Source organism: Saccopteryx leptura, chromosome 12 (assembly GCF_036850995.1).
Source record: "Saccopteryx leptura isolate mSacLep1 chromosome 12, mSacLep1_pri_phased_curated, whole genome shotgun sequence".
Classification (NCBI taxonomy): Eukaryota; Metazoa; Chordata; class Mammalia; order Chiroptera; family Emballonuridae; genus Saccopteryx; species Saccopteryx leptura.
In genome coordinates this window covers 9,071,262-9,094,810 of record NC_089514.1, presented here as the reverse complement: position 1 = coordinate 9,094,810, position 23,549 = coordinate 9,071,262, and the positions used below count along the sequence as shown (strand labels likewise).

At 47.0% G+C, this 23,549-nt stretch overlaps 1 protein-coding gene across 2 annotated transcripts in view; it reads left to right on the top strand.

Moving 5' to 3' along the window:
* Positions 1-906: 906 nt before the first annotated feature.
* Positions 907-23,549, top strand: part of BMPER (BMP binding endothelial regulator) — a 239,872-nt gene continuing 217,229 nt past the window's right edge. For both annotated transcript variants that reach the window (XM_066353770.1, XM_066353769.1), the window contains exons 1-2: positions 907-1,170; positions 2,260-2,345. In XM_066353770.1, the coding sequence (XP_066209867.1) occupies positions 1,038-1,170; positions 2,260-2,345 (219 nt within the window). In that variant the 5' untranslated portion in view covers positions 907-1,037. The remainder of the gene's footprint in view (positions 1,171-2,259; positions 2,346-23,549) is intronic.

The following is a 23,549-nucleotide window of genomic DNA, read 5'->3' as shown; positions in this document are numbered from 1 at the left end:
TGTCCTCTGCAGTGTCAGGACTCGCGGACACATAAGCACAGGGCTCTGATCTCGACCCCTCGGTCCGCTCAGCCCTTCCTATAGGCCGTTGTCTTAACCCCCGCCAAAGGGAAGCAAAGCAGAGCGTAAAAAACTGCGGAGGCCCCCTGCACCCCGTTCGTCACTCCTTCCCAAAGCTGGGGCTCCCGGGAGCGAGTAGGGTGGTGAGGCACTCCTGAGCCTCACTCTCTGCTCCAGGATTAGGGTTGGGGCACCCGGGCGTGAGCAGGGTGGTGCGGCATCCCGCGTTAGGGGAGGGTTCCCCCGGGAAAGGGAGGAGGCATTCGAACGCGTGGGGCGGTGGAGACACGCCTGCCCCACTCAGATCTGCGCCTCGGGGCTGGTGGCCTCCCTCGAGGGGCTGGGGAGCCGGCTGGACTCCCCGCCGGGACTTGTTCGGGGCGCGAGGCTCCTGCGCCGGGGCGCCCCCAGCGGGTTCCCGGAGGCGCTCGGTGCGCCCCTGTCCTCCGCGCGGGAGCGAGCGCGCGCGCCGGCCGGGAGGGGAGCCGGCGGGCCGGTAGGCGGTGGGCAGTGCCGGAGTGGAGGACGCGGCGGCGGCAGCAGTGCCCCGGGCAGCTGCGGCAGCCCGGGCGGTGGCGGAGTAGCGGGGCGCAGCGGGCAGCTCGGCCGATCCTGTCTGCCCATCTCCGGCTGCTCGGACACCCCCTCCTCCCGGCCCCCTATCTGGCGTGGAGGGGCCGGCAACTAAGCCTTAGGAGCAAATCCCCCAAAAAAGCCGCATTGGAGGAGCCTGGCCTCGGGACCCCTCCTCCCGGGCGCCCCCCACCCCTCGCCTCCCTCCCTCGCCTCCTCCTGCCCCCCCCACTCCCCCCCCCCCCCACTCCGCCCGCCCTGCTCCCGGGCGCCCGCCTCCCTCCTTCGCGGACTGTCTCCCGACTCGCCGGCTGAGAGCCCTTTCTGATTGCGAGCGGTGGTAGCCGAGCAGAGGCGGCGGCGGCGCGGGACCTGCAGTCGCCCGGGATTCCCTCCAGGTGACGATGCTCTGGTTCTCCGGCGTCAGGGCTCTGGCTGAGCGTCCCTGCCGGCGCTCGCCTGGGATTACCTGCTGCGTCTTGCTGCTGCTCAATTGCTCGGGGGTCCCCATGTCTCTGGCTTCCTCCTTCTTGACAGGTAGGGGAGGGAGCGGGAGGGACCGGCCCTCCCGGACGCTGGCGTGAGGAGGCGCTGGCTCGCCCCGGGGATGGGAGGGTGCGGAGGGAGCGCTTGGGCGCCGACCCCTCTCTGCCGGTGGGGATGAAGCGAAGCCCCGGGGTTAAGGGGTGGGAGGCACTGAGTAGGTTAATGGTGAGGGCCGAGAGGATGTTGACATCAATATAGTGATGGAAATTCTTCTACCTGAATTTAAGAAATCCCTTTATTTATTTTTAATATTTTTTCTCAGCCCTTATTTTGATCTCTTCTCCCCCCCCCCCCTCCTGTACAATTAAGGAAAATGTTGCACCGTTTCCCACACATGCTTCTCTTTTCTGACTCTGTAAGGTTCCAATATATCTTACGTGTTGGGAACGCTTTTTAAAGCACCCGCTCTTCAGATCTGGAATTAAAAAAAAAAAAAACTATCATATTTTTAAAAGGGTAATAATAGCAGGATATAGTAATTATATGTTTTCAGGCAGGTGAAGACCTCCACGGCTGTTCTGAAGGACATACTTTACTGACACCTGGTGCAGGAAAGAAAATATTGAATCAAATTCTAAGAGAAGAGGGGAGAAAATTGTGTGTCAAAAAGCGATTTCAAATCAGGATGAGAAGAGGCAGGTTCGGATGGAGGCCTGCTCATTGACACAGTCCTGAATTTTGTTCAGATTTAAAATTTGCCCTGATAGTCCATTTGAATTTCTTTTGCATATGGGTGTGTGTGTTTAGTCGAAACGCCTTCCTAAAGGAGGAGTATTATTGAAGAGCCCATGAAATAACTTGAAATTGTGCTTAAACCATATGAGAACAGAAAAAATAAAGAATATATGTCTTTAAAAAAAGCCTTTAAAAAAACTATTTAGAATAAATTTGGAGGGGGGGAGGGGAAGGAATTTTGTGTGTGTGTGTGTGTGTGTGTGTGTGTGTTTGATCATTTAAAACTCATTAGGAATTTCTGAAATTTGGGTAGTTGTTTCAAAAGGATTAGTGTAAAAAGTTTTAAATCTTGTAACAATATTACTAAGCCAAGTTTAAATGACATTTCTCCCCCCTTCATTTCAGGTTCGGTTGCAAAATGTGACAACGAAGGGGCGGTCCTCCAGATCCCGTTCATCACGGACAACCCTTGTATAATGTGCGTCTGCTTGGTGAGTGGGGCGGGCAGGTCGTGGGAAGCCAGCTTCTCCCTCTGACAAGGTGAATCCATTAAATGTATAATACTACAACCAGACCTTCAAAATGGTTAGTGGTCGTTACAAACCTGCGCATCGCGGGTGCATTGAATACCGTGGAATTTCTGAGTTGAATGGACTTTGGAGGTTTTTATTTCGTAAGGCTGGGAATTCTTACCTTTGACATCAGCCTGACAGAAATGAATCTAAGACGGACTTTGTATGGCATTGTCTCAGTGACAATGACCATTTGCACTGTCTGTTCCCAAGAATGGCTCTGGCCACCCCATCACAGGCGCCATCGGGCTTTCTGCCTTGGCTCTGTCATCAGGGCTCAGTGTGAAAAATGGTGAGATAACGGGTAGGTAGCTTACCAGTGATAAGGTGTGTGACAAGGGGAAAGAGAAGTGACAGTTTCCAAGGACAAACATGAGGACAAGATGTAATCTGGGATTTCTTTGCCTGTTATAGCCTATACTCTCAAAAAAACAGTCTTCATATTTCTGATTTGGAAACATGAGTCAGGAAGGACATTCAGTCCTTAGTAGAGAATGACACTTGGCTGTCACCTGACAGTGACAGTAGATTCAGAAAAAGAAAAAAGAATTTGTTTCAATTTATTTTAGCTTAATAGTTCATGATAAGAACTAGTAAGTAACCACATGGGGGAGATTAAGTTATATGAATAAGGATTTTCTGAGATGAAATATAAACTCACAATGAGCAACGTTTCTGTTTAAGAGATCTGTACGTGCCAATCGCTTTTGGCAAATCTTGATTTAAAACTACACACCCCAGAACCCTGTTGGAAATAACATGAAGGCCGTCAAATGTAAAACTCCACAAAGAGATAGATGAATGTTTGTTAGCAGATCAACATTCTGTATGGAACTGGAGCAGGGATTCTTTTCTGTTTAGGTGCAAGCCAAGCCATCTGGGTTTAAACTACCCAAACTTTTTCACGACAAGAGATGACGTCAATGTTGCAAAATGATAAATGGGTGAAGGTGAATGCTGGTATCAAATGATTATCAGGTTCTGCAGACTCAAGAAAGCCACAGAATCAGAAGTCAAAATGTCTTTTCGGTTTGCTGAGGGCTCAGAGAGACAGGCTTTCCAGATTTTGTGCTTATGAGTTGCCATTAATGATCTCTTACTAAAGGACCCGTTGAAAAGAAGCTTTGCATTTAAATTTTGACTCCGTCAGATATTTACAAAATGCAGTGTGTGTGTGTGTATGGGGGAGGGGGCAGAGGAGGAAGGGGATAGTCTTCCCTTTCTATTTCTCTTATGGTTATATGGGGAGTGAATATGTTGTAATCTCTGAAGAGGAAATTACCCTAACATTTAAATGTGCTTGGAGCTCCAAGCGCATGTGAAAATACTGTTTTTCTCTTCGGTGATACTACTACGCATGAAGTTTAAATACACAGTTTGGGTTCTGCACACTGTTTCCAAATAACAGTAGGAGAAATTCCCCACACAACATTCCCCTTTCGGTAGCTCCACACCCTGGTGGAAAAGAGTTCTGTTCCCTGACAGTGCGGCCTGGCTGATAATCAGATAGAGGTTAGAGTCCGGCCCTGGGAGGGTGAACACTGACTCTGAAGAGGAAAAAAAAAAAAAAATATGCGTCACTTGGAAATCAAGTGAAAATAATATTTATTTCAGAAAAGTGTGGATTGAAGTTTAGAAGGATAGGAGGTTCATTATGTCTCTAAGTATCGGTTGGAGGTGTCTGTGTTGAGTGGGAGCTGCTGGGAGTGCTTTCTAAGTGGGTTAAGTCGGGACTGTGGCGATCCGACTCAAGTTATTCAGGAGACGTCTCAGAGTGCTTTCCCTAGTGTCATGTTCTGTGTTCTGTGGGTAGGTTTAGGGCCCTGGGGCCCAAGTTGTCCTAGTCATTCCTGCTTCCCAAACATTTGTAATGACTTGATTAAAAAAAAAAAAAATTGAGTAAGAATAGATGGATGACCAAAATCTCTATTTGTCTATGCCTTTGTAACTTCCCGTGGCACCCACTGCCAAGTCAGTGGATTTCAAAGCGCCCCCTGGCTGCTGTGAGGCCGCTTAGCATTTCTATACTTAGGTGGGAAGGTAGACCCATTTCACAGATTGATAGTGTTAAGTGATAACAACTAATGTTTTTATCGGTGATACTACTTATCTGAACCACCTTATCTGTGGCACTTACCTAAATCCGAATGATCCCATTTACTCCTCAGAAAGATCTTTTGAGAGCTGTTACCTCCGTTTTACAAATGAGGAAACTGAGGCCAGAGGAGGGAAATAGCTTGTGAAGGCATACTTTAGTAAATATCGCAGCTGGGACTCATTCTCGGGTTCATCTGCCCCTGGATGGAGCGCGTGCCTGTAGTCAAGTGAAAAGGGCTGTTTGCTGAGTTACCCCATGAAAAAGCAAGGCGAAAAATCAGAGCGTCGCCAAATTATTTGACTATTTGGCATTGCTTTGAGTTTTATTATTATTATTATTATTATTATTTTCTTTTGAGTCTCGTAGGAGTTCGGTTCGCTCACATTTGTTAACCACATTATATGAAGGGGAAATCTCATTGTGATTTCAGTTGACCTGCAGAGAGCTTGGGTGGGGAGCTGGTTTTATGTATGTACATTAAGAGGGTAGGTAATAGTCAAAGCTGTACTTTGGATAAAGAAAATAGTCATATTTAGTTTGTGTTGGTCCAGCCTTTTGGCAGAAAGATACCTAAGGCTGAGCCTAAGCTCATATCTTATTTCATAACATGTATATATTAAAAAAAAAAAAAAAAGGCTAGGCTCCACGTATGCTTAAAAAAAAAAAAAAGATGTAAAATGTTACAGTTGGGAGGAAGTAGGTGGCACGAAGTCCTGCATATAATTATAGTGTAAAAGCTTGAAGAAAAAAACCCACAAAATCAACTTGGCCTGATTTAAACTTTTAAGCTCTGACATGTCTCAAAAGGCGGAATGAGCTCATTTCTGTGGGAATTTTGAGGATGACAGCAGGGACAGTGGCCGCGGCAAGCAGGACCGATAATTTTATTCCCATTTATCCTCGCCTGCGGAGAACCCTAGCGCCTTGCCAGGACCAGCCGTGGTCCAAGAATAACCTGTTTGTTAGCTGGTGATGGATATCGTTTTAAAGTGTGTGGGACAAAAAGCTCAGGGTCCTCTGTTCCAGGGAGAAGGTGAGAAGTTGGGCCAGTGGCCTGACATCTGGGGAACCCCGGGGAAGGCCCTAATTTAGGTGAAAGGTGCAGAGTGTTGCATTGTTTCGTTAGGAAACAAAGCGTGGCTTTTCACCATCTTACGAAGTATTCTTTGAAGGGGCCAAGGAAGGAAGGCTTAATGCTGCTTGGTGGTTTTGTTGTTGTTGTTTTGTTTTGTTTTGTACCCACTTTTTGCTAGAATTATTTTCCCTTGATGCCCAGGAAAACACGTTTTTGCTGCCCCTGAGGAACAGGGGAGAGAAACCAGCCACATCAAGATAATGAGTCTAACGCGATGGTCCGAGTCTTTTCGGCCTCTGCAGGGCCACCAAGCGGACCAGGGCAGTGGGACGCTGACTGCTCGCCCCTTTTTCCAACTGGAGCAGCGGAGGCCAGGGCACCGGCCAGCGAGTTCGGCCCCGTCCTGGAAACCTGAGAAAACTTTGGAGGCCAGGACTTTGAAAACCAGAAGTCAGTCAGGGCTTTAGTTTGGCAGACATTTTGTTCAGCAAAAAAAAAAAAAAAAACCCCACATGATTCTGAGGTTTAAATTTCCTCTTTTAAATCCAGAGGTGCAATGTAGAAATGGACCCTCTGCTCATAAAAAGCCACGTGAGATTCGGTGTTACAAGGAGCGGGCCTCCGCCTATCTCGGAGCCGAGCTTGTGTTGAAAACAGAGGAGACTTTGTCTGCTGTCTTCTGCTTCTTAATCACAAAAGTCTTCCATCACTAAACAAGTAGCTACCAGCGTCTTCCATTCTCTCGGGTGCCTTATCTCTATAAAATCCTCATGTCTTTTATTGTTCAAATTAACTGGCTAGAGAATAGATATCTATTATCTGAACAAGTGTGAGGCACATGTTTGGGAATGAGAGATAACGTAGCATCAGGATTCAATCGTGGGAGTGTATGTGTGTGTGTGTGTGTGTGTGTCTTTGTGTGTGTGAGCGAGCGAATGAGAGAGAGAGAGAGAGAGAGAGGAGAGAAGAGATATAAAGGAATCCAGATGTGTTCAGAAAGATACTGCATTTAATATATGCACATATACTGCGATGTTTTTGAAAATTGTTTTTGCATCATATTTAGACTTTGGATTCTCACTAAGGAAGTGATCAGAATTCATTCATTCATTTATTCATTCATCCATTCATTTATTCATTCATTCTCTGTATAGAGGGTGTTGTGACCTATTGCCTTTCCATAGGACAAGGTACTCAAGAGAACAATTTTAGGGGGTTAGGTAATTAACTTACCGCATTGTGCTGGCCATTTTGCCAAATACCAGCTCTGAGACAGTTACTTTTATTCATGCTTTATTGAGGCTCAGAGGGCAGAGCAAATGTCCTGAGGTCACATGGTTACTAAGAGGCAGACTGGGATGTGAAGCCAGTGCCTTCTCAAAGGAAGCCAGTTTGCTTCTGCTAGTCGTCTGCTACTTTTAAATGTCTAAAATTACCTTCAGGGGCTTCAGAGAGTAATTTCAGCCATCACTAAGCTGACATCAGCTCTCTTTGGGGACAGTTAGGATGATTTTGGTCTTATAGCACATGTCAAGTCTGGATTTGGAGGGAGGGCCCTTTCAAAGGAAGGCACGATTCGGGTAGCTTTTGGCGGGCATCCTATCATTTTGCCAAAAGGTTTTGACTTTGGCATCAAACAGGCCTACGTTCAAAATGCCAGCTCTGTCACGTATGGGAGGTAAGTTTGGGAAAGTCCCCTCAGCTCCCTGAGCCCCAGTTTCTTCACTGGGACAGTAGGGTCAAACCTCAATGCTGAGCTTGCAGGGTGCCGTGAGCATTAAATGAGACACAGCATGTAAGGCCTGATTCATTATTGTTATTGTGGAGGATGACACCCTTGTTTAAATGCTTATTTCCTCACCTTTGGACTAGGTTGCAAAGGCTCATGGGACAAAGACAGAAAGGGAAGCTGGTGGAGAAGAGACAGAGGGTTGAGGATGCTGGGCCCACCCATCGTTATGTGTGAACAGGGCTAAGGCAGTAACAACTAGTGGGGTTTTCTGTGTCTCCAGACTTGGATGGGGCTTCTCTGTGCTCCTTCCTTATTGGTCCAAGGGTCTGTGGGCCTTGGTATAAGTTTTCCCCTTGTTCTCCGTTAAACACTAAAAAAAAAAAAAAATCTTTCCATGGAAGAGGGGCCTCATTTTTGTGCTGAATATTTACATCTTGATGCCTGTTGGGTCACCTTCATTTGTACTTTTATTGGCAGAGGGACGCAGTTGGGGCTCAGGAGCGCTGTAATTCTGGAAAAACTGCCTAGTGGTCTGGCACCGTGGGGATTTTCCTGGCCCGCCCGGTGGAAGTCTCTGAGCCCCGATCCAGACCCGAGTGGGCTTTGCTGCCTACTCACCCACGCGCTCCCCTGCCCCGCCCCCGCCCCGATTTCAACACTCTGTCATTTTGTCTTTTGACACTGGCCTCTCCAGGGCACGTCCACAGCAAACCGTGTTTTGCGTGTTGGCAACACGGCTCAGGGAGGAGCGCCCTCCCCCAGACTGGGACACAGACATGGTGGGGGGCGGGGGAACAGGACACAGGAGTGGGAAAGCCAGGCAAGGCAACACCGTGGCAAATAAAGCCAATTAATAAAAATCTGTTGAATAAATACAGGATATCAGTTTTTCACACCCTCTTCTACGGTACTCCTGTCCAACTGGTTGTATATTGACTCCTTTGTGCTATAAAAGAATACAAATAACACCCCCCTTTCATGGCACCGGGGGGTCAAGTGTGCTTGTTGAACTTAGTTAAGATCAGCAAATGAGCTGGGTGTATATTTTAAGGCCTCTTGATTCCTAGTTCTAATTCTATAAAACACCACTCAAGGCACTAGGGATAGCAGGTTATAAATTCAATAATATTATTCTTTCTTCCTTCTCTCCACACTTCATTCTCCCCTTCCATTTTATTTTATTATTTTTAGCCTTTTCTGTGTTTGAAGCATTGTGCTGGTTGGGCGCCTTGTGGGAGCAGGCAAAGACCAATAGGACAGATTCTTGCTTGCAGCCTGGTGGGGGAGACAGACACATGCATAAATAAGTTTTACGGGAGTGACAGGAAAGCGTTCTAATAGACCCAGACCCCAGTGCTAAGGGAGTTGTAGATGAATGCCGACTGCATTACCTGGGACCTCCGGGGGCAGGGGCAGGGGCAGGGTGGTCCAGACAAGGCATTGCTGGAGGTACACGCACAGGGCAGTTTGGGCGTGGCATGTGTGCAGATGGTGGAGCCCGGTGCACCCAAAGCTCCGATGGGAGCTGGAGTTAGACAGCTTGGTGGGTACCACCAGCGTGGGAAGGACCTTGCGTGCAGTGATGAGGACATTAGTTCCGCTCATTAGTTGGGGGGTGCGGGGAGCTATTTAATATTTTGCATAGCCATGTGATATACTACGATATGATAATAATGCGTTTCATATAAACTCCTCTAGCTGGTTTTATTGGGGATGTTTGGAGTGTGGAGGCGCTGGAGTGTGGACGGTGGCATCCAGGGTTGCGTTGTGGTCCGGAGACGCAGGACGGGCAACAGGGATGGAAAGAAGACATTGGGATAAACCACTGTGTTTCATCCTTTTGAATTTCTTTAAGCACCTTTTAGTTCTACAATATTTGGATGAAAATACTGAACCATGCCCAGCAAAGACACGGTCATTAAAATGCAGTAGGCATTGCAGTGAAGTGATACGCTAGAGTGTCTCTGTAGCGGCCACTTTGCTAACCACTTGGTGTTTCTAGAGCCGTGTGCTGCTACTTGAATTGAATGCTTTACTTCCCAGAGCTCACTCTCAAAATTCTCTCCCTTCTTACTCACCTTGCTGTACACTGTTGCACGACCCATTTGGTAAATTATTTATTACCATGATAGCGTATATTCTCAGTGTTAGCCAATTTTTATGCATTTATCAAAATTGGGTGGTTCACTATTTATTTTTTTTATTTTTATTTTTTTGTATTTTTCTGAAGCTGGAAATGGGGAGAGACAGTCAGACAGACTCCCGCATGTGCCGGACCGGGATCCACCCGGCACGCCCACCAGGGGCAATGCTCTGCCCACCAGGGGGCGATGCTCTGCCCCTCCGGGGCGTCCTCTGCCGCGACCAGAGCCACTCTAGCGCCTGGGGCAGAGGCCAAGGAGCCATCCCCAGTGCCCGGGTCATCTCTGCTCCAATGGAGCCTTGGCTGCGGGAGGGGAAGAGAGAGACAGAGAGGAAGGAGGGGGGGTGGAGAAGCAAATGGGCGCTTCTCCTATGTGCCCTGGCTGGGAATCGAACCCGGGTCCCCCCCACGCCAGGCCGACGCTCCACCGCTGAGCCAACCAGCCAGGGCCGGGTGGTTCACTATTTAAAGATTACCAATGTGCTGGGACCCCCTACACTTGCAGAGGAGTTTTGAAACCCAAGTTGATAGCATTTGGCAATAAAACAGATGGCAGAGGTGAGAGACAGGGCAATTGAAGGGAATTTTGAGACTTCTCGTTAATGTTATAGCCAATGTGGGAAGAGAGGAGACCAGGCACAGGGATGGTGGTGATGGGTTTAGACCTGCAGGGTTGACCTGGGGAGACCTTCCCATGAGAAGAACCAAGCAGGCTGTTCACAATGCTGATCTTCATCTTACTAGAGAAACCGGGACGAGAGAACCCCGTTTGTGAACTGTTTGCGTTGAAATAAACTTCAGGGCTTTGGGAATCAAGTATTGGTCTTGGGAAAGGGATTCTCTACTGAGATGTCAAGGAATGGGCCTCAATAGTGGTGAGAAGAAGGGTTATTTTAAGAGGACAGAAAAGGAGAAAGCCACAGAAGAGTCTGAGAAGTGGTTGTAGAACAGGGGTTGGGAACCTTTTTGGCTGAGAGGGCCATGAACGCCACATATTTTAAAATGTAATTCCGTGAGAGCCATACAATGACCTGTGTACGTTACACATTATCCAATAAAAATTTGGTGTTGTCCCAGAGGACAGCTGTGATTGGCTCCAGCCACCTGCAACCATGAACATGAGCGGTAGGAAATGAGTGGATTGTAATACATGAGAATGTTTTATATTTTTAGTGTTATTTTTTTTTATTAAAAATTTGTCTGCGAGCCAGATGCAGCCATCAAAAGAGCCACATCTGGCTCGCGAGCCATAGGTTCCCGACCCCTGGTGCAGAAGAAAGAGAAGCAGGAAAGTACAACCAGGGCAGGGTGTGTTGGAAGAAGAGAAAGTCCAGTGGTAGTCATGGTTACAGTGTTAGAGCAAAGAGTCTAGAAGAATATGAAAGAAGGACTTCTCCTTATTGTCTGGGATGTTTTTGAACAATCAGTAATGGTGCCCACCTCCCTCGTACCTGTTGTACATTTGAGCACTAACTGAATTGTTGGTAAGTGGAACTCCTACCCGTGTTGACAGAAATCCCAAACTAAGACGCTGTAAGGGATTTTGAAAATTGAGTGCAGAAATCACCAATCTTCCCAACCCAGATTTGGAAAGATCTTAGAACAAGAGAATAAATGCCACATGAATATGGAAAAGGTACCTAAATGAAAATTAATTTCTTGGATAAAGGTAATATACTTTTGCAAATGTCTTTGAAATGTTTCTGTAGTTAAGCGCAAAATGGACAAGGCCACGTTAGGGCATTTTTCTTTTTTTTAAATTATGAAAAGAGCAACAATATAAAAAAGCCTGTCTACTATAAAAACTTACCATTACAAACTGTCAAGTTTGCTCTATTAAACTGTTAATGGTGCTTTAAATATATTATGATATAATTTAATTCTTTAGCTAGATCTTCAAGGAAAGTATTTTTTTTTTCCACTAAATTTTTAAGGTCCATTTTGTTACTGAAGTACAGCCATGGAGTGGTGGCCTTGGGGTCTGGGATTAGGGATTCCGGTCTCATCTGGGCCATCAGGTAGCTGTGCCTCACCAAGCAGGTGCCTTCTCGCTCTGAGCCTTAGATGTGAGCACTGGGCATGCCGGCAGTGGGGTGTGTGCCCTTCCGTTTCCTCTCTAAGGAGGGATAATATTGCAGACCTCAACTGTTGGCAGCAACAGTTCACAGCAGGGATGTGTATAGATGAAACCTGCTAATGTCTGTGGCAACCTTTTGTAAACAGTGTAAATGGAATTATTATTAAGGACAAGAATGTGACTAGAAGAAAGTGAAGTAAAGGACATAAATCAGTTTTTAGTACATTTTAGATTCTATTTAGTTTAGTATATATCCTTTAAATCAGGGGTAGTCAACCTTTTTATACCTACCGCCCACTTTTGTATCTCTGTTAGTAGTAACATTTTCTAACCGCCCACCGGTTCCACAGTCATGGTGATTTATAAAGTAGGGAAGTAACTTTACTTTATAAAATTTATAAAGTAGAGTTACAGCAAGTTAAAGCATATAATAATATTTATTTACCAAGTACTTTATGTCGGATTTTTGCTAAGTTTGGCAGAATAAATCTTTCTAAAACAACTTACTATAGTTAAATCTTTTTATTTAGACTTTGGTTGCTCCGCTACCGCCCACCATGAAAACTGGAATGCCCACTAGTGGGCGGTAGGGACCAGGTTGACTACCACTGATTTAAATGGATATATATTTTTTTATTTTTGGACATGGTAACCCAGTGGTTCCTATGTCAGTTCTTTAATAGCTGTGTGGCTTTGGGTGAGTTGCTTGATATTCCTGTGTCTCGATATCTTCATCTTCATTGTAGGACTTGAGTCACAACTGCAAGTTAAAACACATACAAATCTTAAAAACAAGGTCTAGAACACGGTAAGCACTTCAGAAATGATGAGTACCGCCACCCTCTGAGTGCCAGGCAGGTACTGCCTACATGGTACTTTAAGAAGTGATTAAATGGACTGTTCTTATACTACAGTTTGTTGACAACATCTATGAAATGGATGTACTTTGAATTTCTGTTTGCATAGACAATGGACCTTCAGTTGAGGTGACAGCTAGACTTTCTGCTAAAAGATGGAAAGGCCAGGAAATATTTGGGGCTTAGCGAGATGGGTTGGTCTTCAATTTTTACCCCAAAACAGGTTCACCTGCTTGATTGGTGTCCATTAATGTAGTGGTCCCCAACCTTTTTTGGGCCATGGACCGGTTTAATGTCAGAAAATATTTTCACGGACCGGCCTTTAGGGTGGGAAGGATAAATGTATCACGTGACCGAGACAAGCGTCAAGAGTGAGTCTTAGACGGAAGTAACAGAGGAAATCTGGTCATTTTTAAAAAAATAAAACATCGTTCAGACTTAAATATAAATAAAATGGAAATAATGTCAGTTATTTATTCTTTCTCTACGGACCGGTACCAAATGGCCCACAGACCACTACCGGTCCACGGCCCGGGGGTTGGGGACCACGGCATTAACAGATAGCTAATCGCAATGTTGCTTGTGCAGTGAGGTCCAGTTGTCCTTTTCTGGCCCTTGTCACCGAGTCAGGAAGTGGCAGGTGGATGACAAAGATGTAAGACTGATGACCAAGTGGACCCACTGAGCTCGATGCTTCTGCGTCCTCCCCGCATTAGAGTGTGTGGTGTCCCGCCATGTGACCAACCACAGTCACTTGTGCATACCTGAGGTAGGGGGCCTCACAGCGTAATTTTGGATTCACTGATGTGACTGGCTTTGGACACATGGACACCACAAATCCACACAGCTTTGTGTTTGCCACCAGAGGTCCTATCAACTCCTCCACAGTCTGTGTCTTCTCTTCCATCTATCTGTAGAGTAGTGACTTGGGCAAATTTATCTTAAGAGAGGAGGTCCTCAAGTCTGAGCACCTCGTCCTGTCATCTCCGTAAACCCCATTGCTTCAGGGAGAGGTCCGCAACCTTGGGACTTGAGTGGGAGTCAGCCTAGAGTTTCCTGTTTATAGTTTGGGTTGTTGAACACTTGCGATAACTCCCCCAGAATGGAACTCCAAGTTTCCAAACATGATTCTCCCAGAAAGTTTGTCATAGAAGGTCAGCCACCTCAATAAAAGACATCCTAAGCAATCATTACAAAAACACTTTTTTTCTTTCCCTTTGAAAGCAATGTACTCACATTTGAAAACTCAGAATCCTCTGGACACTAAGATTTGCTTTTACTGGTGACACTGCCTCTTAGAAGGAGCTGGCTGTCCCAAGCAGCGAGGCAGGTGACAGTGCAGGAGGCGTGGGGACTATCTCATGTCTGCTTTCAGAAGTCACGATGAGAAGTGCCTCCGACCCCTGTCGCTGCGTCCTCGCCATTTCCTCCCCGTTTTTGGTGAGACTAACTCCGAAACCTTGACACGAGCCTCGGTGTTTACATTAGGTTTTTGGACGTCGGCTCCCTCAGCTTCTGGAAGCTGACTCTGTTGAAAATTATGTTTTTCTTTGAAGGACAAAGGCCTTATTGTATGGGCATGTCATGTAGTAGGATGATTTTTTTTTTTTTTTTTTTTTTTTTAATGTTAGGTAATGGGTGGGACCAACCCAGATCTGCCAGATGAGAAAGTCAGAGGTCTGTAACCCGAGGGACAATGGAAGGTTTCACTCAGGTCCCTCAGCAGGAGAAAACAAGAGGAGGGACCAGGGGCATCTTCACGGACCAGAGCGTCTTCTTTGAGCAGAGCGTGCTCGAGGGCGTACCCGGGACCAGGCCGGGAGCAGTCCTAGAGCCCGGGGGGACCGCACCCCAGCGGCACTACAAAGGGAATGACGGAGATGATAAAAATGGCGGTATTAACCACGTCACATTTTCACTTATGGAGAGCCCATGGTTCCGAAATAACCTTGTGTTCTTGGTCAGATAAATAGATTTTGACTGGATGTTTTTTCACGGCTGCTGAGGCACTGAGGCGTGGGCTGAGCTGCCTACTTTCAGACCCTGCGAAGCGGACCACCGGCAGAGCTGGGGCCTCCAGGCGTAGTGACCGCAGGGAGCCGGTTCCAGGAGGGGACAGCCTGGGTCACGGAGGGGAGGCCTGGACACCAGACAGGCCCACGCCGTTTGCAGAGTTCTTGGGGTCTCAGTGCAGGGTGATTTTAGCATCTTTACCTTTATTTCTTTTCCTTTGTCTCTGTAAGCATTTTTTTTTTAACCTAATGTCCTAAAGGCAAATCTGGGCGGCAGAGATATCACTAGGTTCTTTTAATTTTGCATTGCTTTTTTCTCTTTCTTTCTTTCTTTCTTTCTTTCTTTCTTTCTTTCTTTCTTTCTTTCTCTTTCTCTTTCTCTCTCTCTCTCTCTCTCTCTCTCTCTCTCTTTCTCTCTCTCCCTCTCTCCCTCCTTCCCTCCCTCCCTCTCTCTCTCTCTCTTTCTTTCTTTCTTTTTTTGGTGACAGGTAGAGAGAGAGAGACAGACAGAGAGAGGGTCAGACAGGGACAGACAGACAGGAAGGGAGAGATGAGAAGCATCAATTCTTCTTTGCAGCACCTTGGTTGTTCATTGACTGCTTTCTCATATGTGCCTTGATGGGTGGGGGGGGGCAACAGCAGACTGAGTGACCCCTTGCTCAAGCCAGCGACCTTGGGCTCAAGCCAGTGACCATGGGGTCATGTCTGTGATTCCACGCTCAAGCCAGCAACCCCATACTCAAGCTGGTGAGCCCACACTCAAGCCAGATGAGCCCGCGCTCAAGCTGGCAACCTCAGAGTTTCGAACCTGGGTCCTCTGCATCCTAGTCCGATGCTCTGTCCACTGTGACACCACCTGGTCAGCTGCTTTTTTCTTTCTAATGAGAAAAGAAATGATGCCTTCATCCTTTTCCATATTTGTTCTCAGGGCTCATTATTTAAAAAAATACTGGGAATTCCTGCCCCATTTAAATGTCTAACTGGACAGAACTGTTTGAGGCCAAGATATGACGCTTGCTCCCTCTCGGCTCCGTTGTATCCGAGGTCACGGGTGCTCCAAACTCCTGCTTGGGCACAGCCCGACTGTGACATATTTGCTCATTCTGTCCCTTTACATCTCAGAACTTCACGAATTCTCACGGCCTGCTGGGACCCCCCTTTGGGTGTTACAGTGAAAGCAGAAGCATCAAGACACCCGCCTCGCAATGTCTGGGGGGGGGCCACTCACCTCCTGACTGAGGGGACACGGAAGAGGGACCAGATAGTCTCCCGTGTGAGAGCTGCTTTGCCCAAACAGTTGGTTTCCTGCCAAGTACCTGTGTTTATGCTCCATGGGGAGCGGCGAGGGTGGGGGGGACCTGGCCTAACAGAATTGAGATGTAGCAATTTCTGGTCTCAAGCACGTGGGAAGCAATGGTTCCTGTGCCCAGTGGGACCCACCAGAGCTCAACTCCGAGTCCTGTTAGCACACAGGTGGCCACCGTGGTGGAAGTTCCTTTCCCCCAAGAGGGGGTTCAGTTAGCATTTAGGGGAGAGCTGGGGGGAGGGGAGGGGGCAGGGGCCTGCCCGTGTTGTGACCCGGTCGGCCCAGGAGGAAGTGGCCCTTCCTCCTCCTCTCCGGGATGCGCTGGGCGGGCACGTGGTTCTCCTCCTGAGCACCTGCGTGTGTGCAGGGGAGTCGCTGGGATTCATGGCAATAGGTGATTTTTCCCCCTGTTTCCTGTAAACCTTACACTGGACAAGGGCAAAGAAGAGTTTGCTCAAAGGACTCTACACTCGCTGGCCAGGTTCAGGTTGTGGTCTTATACAGAAGCACGTGGAAATTTTGATACTTGGTGTTGACCTGTAGAATCAGCAGTGTCTTGTGGTTCAACCCAATGTCTCTCTGAATCCTTTTTGACTCTTTCCACTGGAGAGCCATCCTGATAAGTGATTGCAATGTGTCTTAATGAGGGAGACTTAATTCAGGGTGACTTTACACTGTGTTCATAAACGAAATATAAAACGCGGGGATCTAGTAAAGTGCTAACACCCCTTCACATCTGAACCCCGGCTCTGAATGAGTGGCCCTTTCTGTTCATCCTTCGGACCCCTCCGATGGTGGCGGGAAGGGGACCCCTCCGATTGGTGTCATTAGCACCAATGACAGGGGCGCATGGTGGGTGCTTTGCAGGAAATGTGGCAACTCGGTTGCGGGACTGAAGCAGGAGAATGATTGATGATCATTCAACGCAGCACACACATATTGAGCATTTATGTTTAACAATGGCCCAAGGCACGGTGAGCTTGGAACAAATGCTTTTTTTTTTTTATGTGAACAAGGAGAGATTAAATTATGTTCCAGCTAGTTTTGAAGTTTAGATATCTTTTATTGCTTTTGAGTTCTTTGAAAACTGATGAACTCCTGCAAGCCATAACTATTAACCCTTGGTTGGAACATTTGCTTAATCAGAACAAAGTGTTATTCCTTGACTGAGCTGGATTATATACATGGGTATCTATAACACATGTATATAATGTATAGACACATACATATGTAAGTGAATGTATGTTTCTAATATAAAATTTGGATAGTGGACTTAGGTTGCAAACTACTTTCTATCATTAGAGAGTCTAAGAAAACTGTGACTGCGTGATTGAACTAGAACTTGTGTACAAATTATTGGGGGGAGGCACACAGTGGTACTTTGAGTCCTGGGGACAAGGGACAGACAGTTGTGTCCCCAGCACTGGTAGCCTTTCCTTGTGCCATGTACACACACACACACACACACACACACACACACACACACACGCTCTTATCTGACTGCTGCCTTCTGTTCCACAGTTGTGGGTCATTAACAAGTCAGTGTTAAGCCTGTGGCCTTCAGTTTCCTCTGTTCTGTCACCAGGGCCCCAGCCATGGTGGCTCTCAAGTTTGCTGTGCAGATAAACCACCAGAGAACTTGTTAAAAATGTAGATTCTGGGGCTTTACCTGCAGAGACTCTGACCCCTGAGGTCTGACAGAGACCACAGAACCTCCACATTTAATAAATGCTTCCAGGGACTTTATGCAGAAGCTAATTTTTGAAAAAGTCTTCCCATTTGATGCTAGGAAAAGGGAAAGATAGATAAACACAAGTAAATTCCCCAGTGAAGCAACATATGAACTAGTGGTTAGGTCGAGTTAAAATCCTGTTATTGTTACGAAGCAATAATAGGTCAATTCTCATTCGCAGAACATATTATTGTGGGGCATGCACAGTTACCTTGCACCTGAATCAAATTGATTGAAGTGCTACTTTTTTTCATGTCCTCTCCTCTATCAAGCTTCCCGTAGTGACCAGATCAGAATGAATTCTTATTCTTTGCAGCCTTATGCTGGTTACTTGTGTTATAGCCCTTCCTCCCGCCTACTCTGAAGTTTTATTAATTATTTACATGGCTCTCTCCCCGACTGGACTGTAAGCTGCTTCAGGGCAGGAATGGTGTCTGGTTCTCCTCACCACCCCTCAAAGCATCCAGACAGTGGCTTCCACAATGTGAGTTTCCATGACTCTTTTGTGAAGAGATGCTATCTCCATAACTCGGGCCGGCCTGAACATCATTTGCCCCCTTATAGATGTCCATGTATATCAGTGTTATAGATACCCATAGATATCAGTGTTATAGATGTCCATGTATATCAGTGTTATAGATACCCATAGATATCAGTGTTATAGATATCAGTGTTATAGATGTCCATAGATATCAGTGTTATAGATGTCCATAGATATCAGTGTTATAGATGTCCATGTATATCAGTGTTATAGATGTCCATAGATATCAGTGTTATAGATGTCCATAGATATCAGTGTTATAGATATCAGTGTTATAGATACCCATAGATATCAGTGTTATAGATATCCATGTATATCAGTGTTATAGATACCCATAGATATCAGTGTTATAGATATCAGTGTTATAGATGTCCATAGATATCAGTGTTATAGATGTCCATAGATATCAGTGTTATAGATACCCATAGATATCAGTGTTATAGATATCAATGTTATAGATGTCCATAGATATCAGTGTTATAGATGTCCATGTATATCAGTGTTATAGATGTCCATAGATATCAGTGTTATAGATACCCATAGATATCAGTGTTATAGATATCAATGTTATAGATGTCCATAGATATCAGTGTTATAGATGTCCATGTATATCAGTGTTATAGATGTCCATAGATATCAGTGTTATAGATAGCCATAGATATCAGTGTTATAGATATCCATGTATATCAGTGTTATAGATATCCATAGATATCAGTGTTGTAGATATCCATAGATATCAGTGTTATAGATATCCATATATTTCAGTGTTATAGATAGCCATAGGTATCAGTGTTATAGATATCCATGTATATCAGTGTTATAGATATCCATAGATATCAGTGTTATAGATGTCCATAGATATCAGTGTTATAGATACCCATAGATATCAGTGTTATAGATATCCATATATTTCAGTGTTATAGATATCCATGTATATCAGTGTTATAGATTCCCATAGATATCAGTGTTATAGATGTCCATATATTTCAGTGTTATAGATGTCCATATATATCAGTGCTATAGATATCCATATATATCAATGTTATAGATATCCATGTATATCAGTGTTAAAGATATCCATATATATCAATGTTATAGATATCCATGTATATCAGTGTTATAGATATCCATAGATATCAGTGTTATAGATGTCCATATATATCAGTGCTATAGATATCCATACATATCAGTGTTATAGATATCCATACATATCAGTGTTATAGATATCCATGTATATCAGTGTTATAGATATCCATAGATATCAGTGTTATAGATGTCCATATATATCAGTGCTATAGATATCCATACATATCAGTGTTATAGATATCCATACATATCAGTGTTATAGATGTCCATACATATCAGTGTTATAGATATCCATGTATATCAGTGTTATAGATATCCATGTATATCAGTGTTATAGATGTCCATAGATATCAGTGTTATAGATATCCATACATATCAGTGTTATAGATATCCATAGATATCAATGTTATAGATGTCCATGTATATCAGGTAGGGCAGGGTTTCCTGGGAAACTATCCACAGCTGAGATCCTCAAAGCTCGGAAAAGTAAAGGAGGACCAACTCACGCCGCATGTCGGCAAGACCTGGGGCTGTAATTTTGAGCATGGGAATCTCGACCCATCCCGGGAAGACTCACTGAGATGCCTGGCAGAGACTGCTTCCTGACCACAGGGTTGAGAAAGCACCCCCCCCCCCCCCACACACACACACAGGGGGTGAGTGAGAGAGACCCAGCAACTCGCTTCCCTGGGGATTCTGTCTTAACAGTCCTCGTGGCTCATTCCGTTAGGTAGTGTCCGGACTGGCGCCTTCGGGTGGGGCGGCTGGCCCTCTGGGTTAGGGCCAGCCTTTTCATGGGATGCAGTTCCCACGGGGACCCACTCCGTTTCCTGTGGTCTTTCCGTGATGGGCAGCAGCTGCAGGACGGAGCTGATGTGACGTGTGTTTGTTGATTCTCCAGCGGGAGCCAGCGCGATGTAGCAATGACAGAGCAGCCAGGGTTTTATAACCGGCTTGCTGGGCTCCCGCAGCAGCTGGAGGGACGGGAGGCAGGCAGCGATGGAGTCGGTGGCCACGGGAAGCAGTTTCCTTCTCCTAGCAACGTCCATCCAGCGGGCACCTTCCTCGTCCAGAAAAGGACCATCCTGGGAAAATTTAGTTCTTTTCTCTCTCTTGAGGCCACCTGAATCCCAGCCAGCCCTTTCTTCACCTGACCGTGGAGAGTGTCAGGTCAGGCTGACCTGGCTCGGTCGGAGTCATGTGCCTTCACACAGTTCTGACCACACGGATAAACAGTTGTCTGTACTTTAAATGGGAATCCTTAAAAAAAAAAGTGTTTTCTTTTTTTAATTAGCTTGGCATTCCATCGTTCCCAGGTTTCACCTTTTATCATTTCCATCTTTATTATTATTATTATTATTTTTTACCGTGTTATTTTCTCTCTCTGTTATTAACCCAGCATTTCCATGATGTCATCACTCCCCAAGTTTTGTGGCTTTTCTCAGTCCCAATTTTTAATTCTTGGTTTCAGCCTGATAATGAAATGTACAAACAGAATTACAGTGGGGGTGGTTGTTCTTCCTACTCACACGTTTGGCCAGACATTTGCAGGACGGAGTGTCCAGTGGTGGGGCTCCCTGACAAAGGCGGAGCTGGGGGAACTGGAGGGAGGCCAGGGCAGGACTGTTCGTGACCATGACTAAGGGTTCCAGAGAAGGGTGGCCGGCTGGGAAGAGCTACACAGGGCACAGGGCTAGCTTAGAGCAGTGTCCAGCGCCTAGGTGGGGGTTCAGCAACTAGTTTTCACTAATGATGATGTGCTGGTATAATTTAGCCTGGTGGAGAGAATGTCCAGGGGGACTTTAACAGCCTTCAAACACGTGGGACGGAAATGTCTTCAGAGGCTAGAGAGGAGCTCAAACCCCAAAGCTGCAACCTGTCTTTAGCTGGAGCTTCTCCACTGGCCTCTACTTCTTGCGCACACTTCCAGAGTGAGCCCCAAGGTGTTGGCGGGGTCTGGGCTCCGCGGCTGCTGGGCTGTTGCCTCCTGGAGTGCAGGCATCTTCCCTGGACCCCTGCACTCCAGCCCCCCCACTGGGAAGGGGCTCCTGCTCCGAGCTTCAAGCCACGGTGGTTGGGATCTGAAATTGAAAGCCGAGTCTGACTGTGGACTCTGTTGATCCCAGGGCTTTCTTTGTCTTTAGGTCTCGGTGTCACAAAGAAGGAAGGCATGCTTGGCTGATGGTGGTGCAGTGGATAGAGCGTTGACCCGGGACGCTAAGGTCCCAGGTTCAAAACTACGAGGTTGCCGACTTGAGCGCAGGCTCATCCGGCTTGAGTACAGGCTCACCACCTTGAGCGTAGGGTCGCTGGCTTGAGTGTGGGGTCTCTGGCTTGAATGCGGGGTCGCTGGTTTGGGTATGGGGTGGGATCATTGACATGGTCCCAAGGTCACTGGCTTGGCTTGAGCCCCCTATCAAGGCACGTATGAGAAGCAATCAATGAACAACTAAAGTGATGCAACTACGAGTTGATACTTCTCATCTCTCTCCTCCCTCTCTTTCCCTCCCTGCCTCTCTCTCTCTCTTTCTCTAATCAATTAAAAAAGGAAGGAAGACATAAAATGAGGGATAGCCCCCTATTCTTTCTTTCTGTTACAGCTAAGGGTGTAATGCCCTCTCAGCCCCACATCCACCATTAACACTTACTCGGCCGTTGATGTCTAGGCTCTGTGGGTCCCAGCCTGTTGGGTGGAGACATTGGCCCTAGGACTTTTTCTCTTGCATTCTCAGCTCTCTTCTTCCCAGTCAGAATTTTCCTAAACTTGAGGAGTGTTCCCTCAGGCATGGTGGTCATCAGCGCTTGGGGTAAGCAGTGGTCAAGACAATACCTCTTATGAGCCTTAAATGGTGGACAGTGACAGTCCTGTGGTATCTTGGTCTCCAGATAGCTGGAACTGTGACAGGTTCTGAGAGAAGGTGACCTCTGGTGGTCACTAGATTAATAATCTCAATCAGAGACCACGTACAGTACAGTTGTGCTTGTGTAAGGACTTCCACGTATCGAGTTCTCTCAGCGTTTGCATGATGGAGTTACAAGAAGTTTGTTTACTTGGCTGCTCTGTACTAGACCCTTTTTGGCTGGGTCTTCCTTATTTTCTCAGACTTTAAATGTTGGCGAGCTCAGGATGCAGTGAGGATGTTTTCTCCCTTGACAGTCCTGCCCGAGGCGATTCTCTGTAGCTCCATGGCTCAGAAACCACCTCCGTGCCGAGAGTTCCCACGTTCACGTTCGCAGCTCCCTTATCCTTCAGGTTCAGACTGCATGTCCAAATGTCTCCTTGGCATCTCCACACGGATGTCCAGGAAGCATGTTAAACTTAAAACGGCTCACACAAATATCTTGTGTTCTACTCCCCCCCCCACCACCACACACCCCACCCCTGCAATCTGGTTTCCCCAGCCGTCCATCCCAGCTGTGTCTTCTCGGGCCATCACGCAGGGGTCCTTTATACGCTTTCTCTTACACCCTCTGTTCCATCTAGAGCACATCCTGACAGCAGAACCTTGGGAAGGTATCTGATCATGTCTAACTACCTCTATAATTACTTTTGCCTTCAGACAATAGATTATCAGCCAGTGATCATTTAAAAGGATACATCCAATTACTTCACTTTTTTTTTTAAATGAAAACCCCTCCTTTGGCTTCCTAGCTCACCCAGAATACAGTCTGCAGTGTAACTTGCTCGACCTTGGTCCTGCAGGCTCTGGCCCTGACGCTGTCCCTGGCCTCTCTGCTCTGTGTCTCCTCCTCCTCCTTCTGCCCTAGCCACCCCTCGGCTCCTCCCCCTCCCTCTGCCCCAGACACACCCCTCGGCTCCTCCCCCTCCCTCTGCCCCAGACACACCTCTCGGCTCCTCCCCCTCCCTCTGCCCCAACACACCCCTCGGCTCCTCCCCCTCCCTCTGCCCCAACACACCCCTCAACTCCTCCCCCTCCTTCTGCCCCAGCCACACCCCTCGGCTCCTTCCCCTCCCTCTGCCCTGGACACACCCCTTGGCTCCTCCCCCTCCCTCTGCCCCAACACACCCCTCGGCTCCTCCCCCTCCCTCTGCCCCTGACACACCCCTCAGCTCCTCCCCCTCCCTCTGCCCCGACACACCCCTCAGCTCCTCCCTCTCCCTCTGTCCCAGCCACACCCCTCAGCTCCTCCCCCTCCTTCTGCCCCTGACACAACCCTCGGCTCCTCCCCCTCCCTCTGCCCCGGACACACCCCTTGGTTCCCTGCTACTCCTGCACCCCACCCAGCACTTGTGACACCCAAGGCCCTCTGGACAGAGGCCTTTGTGTTTGCTTTTTCCTGCACCCACCCGCTTCCTGCACGCTTGTCCACGATGCTTCTGTATTTCCATTCCTTCATTCTGGTCTGTGAGTACATGCTTCCTGGTGGGAGGGTCTTTTTCTGACCACTCTCCCCTGGACTTCCACGCCTTATCGTTCCGTTCCCTTGTTCCACTTCATGTCC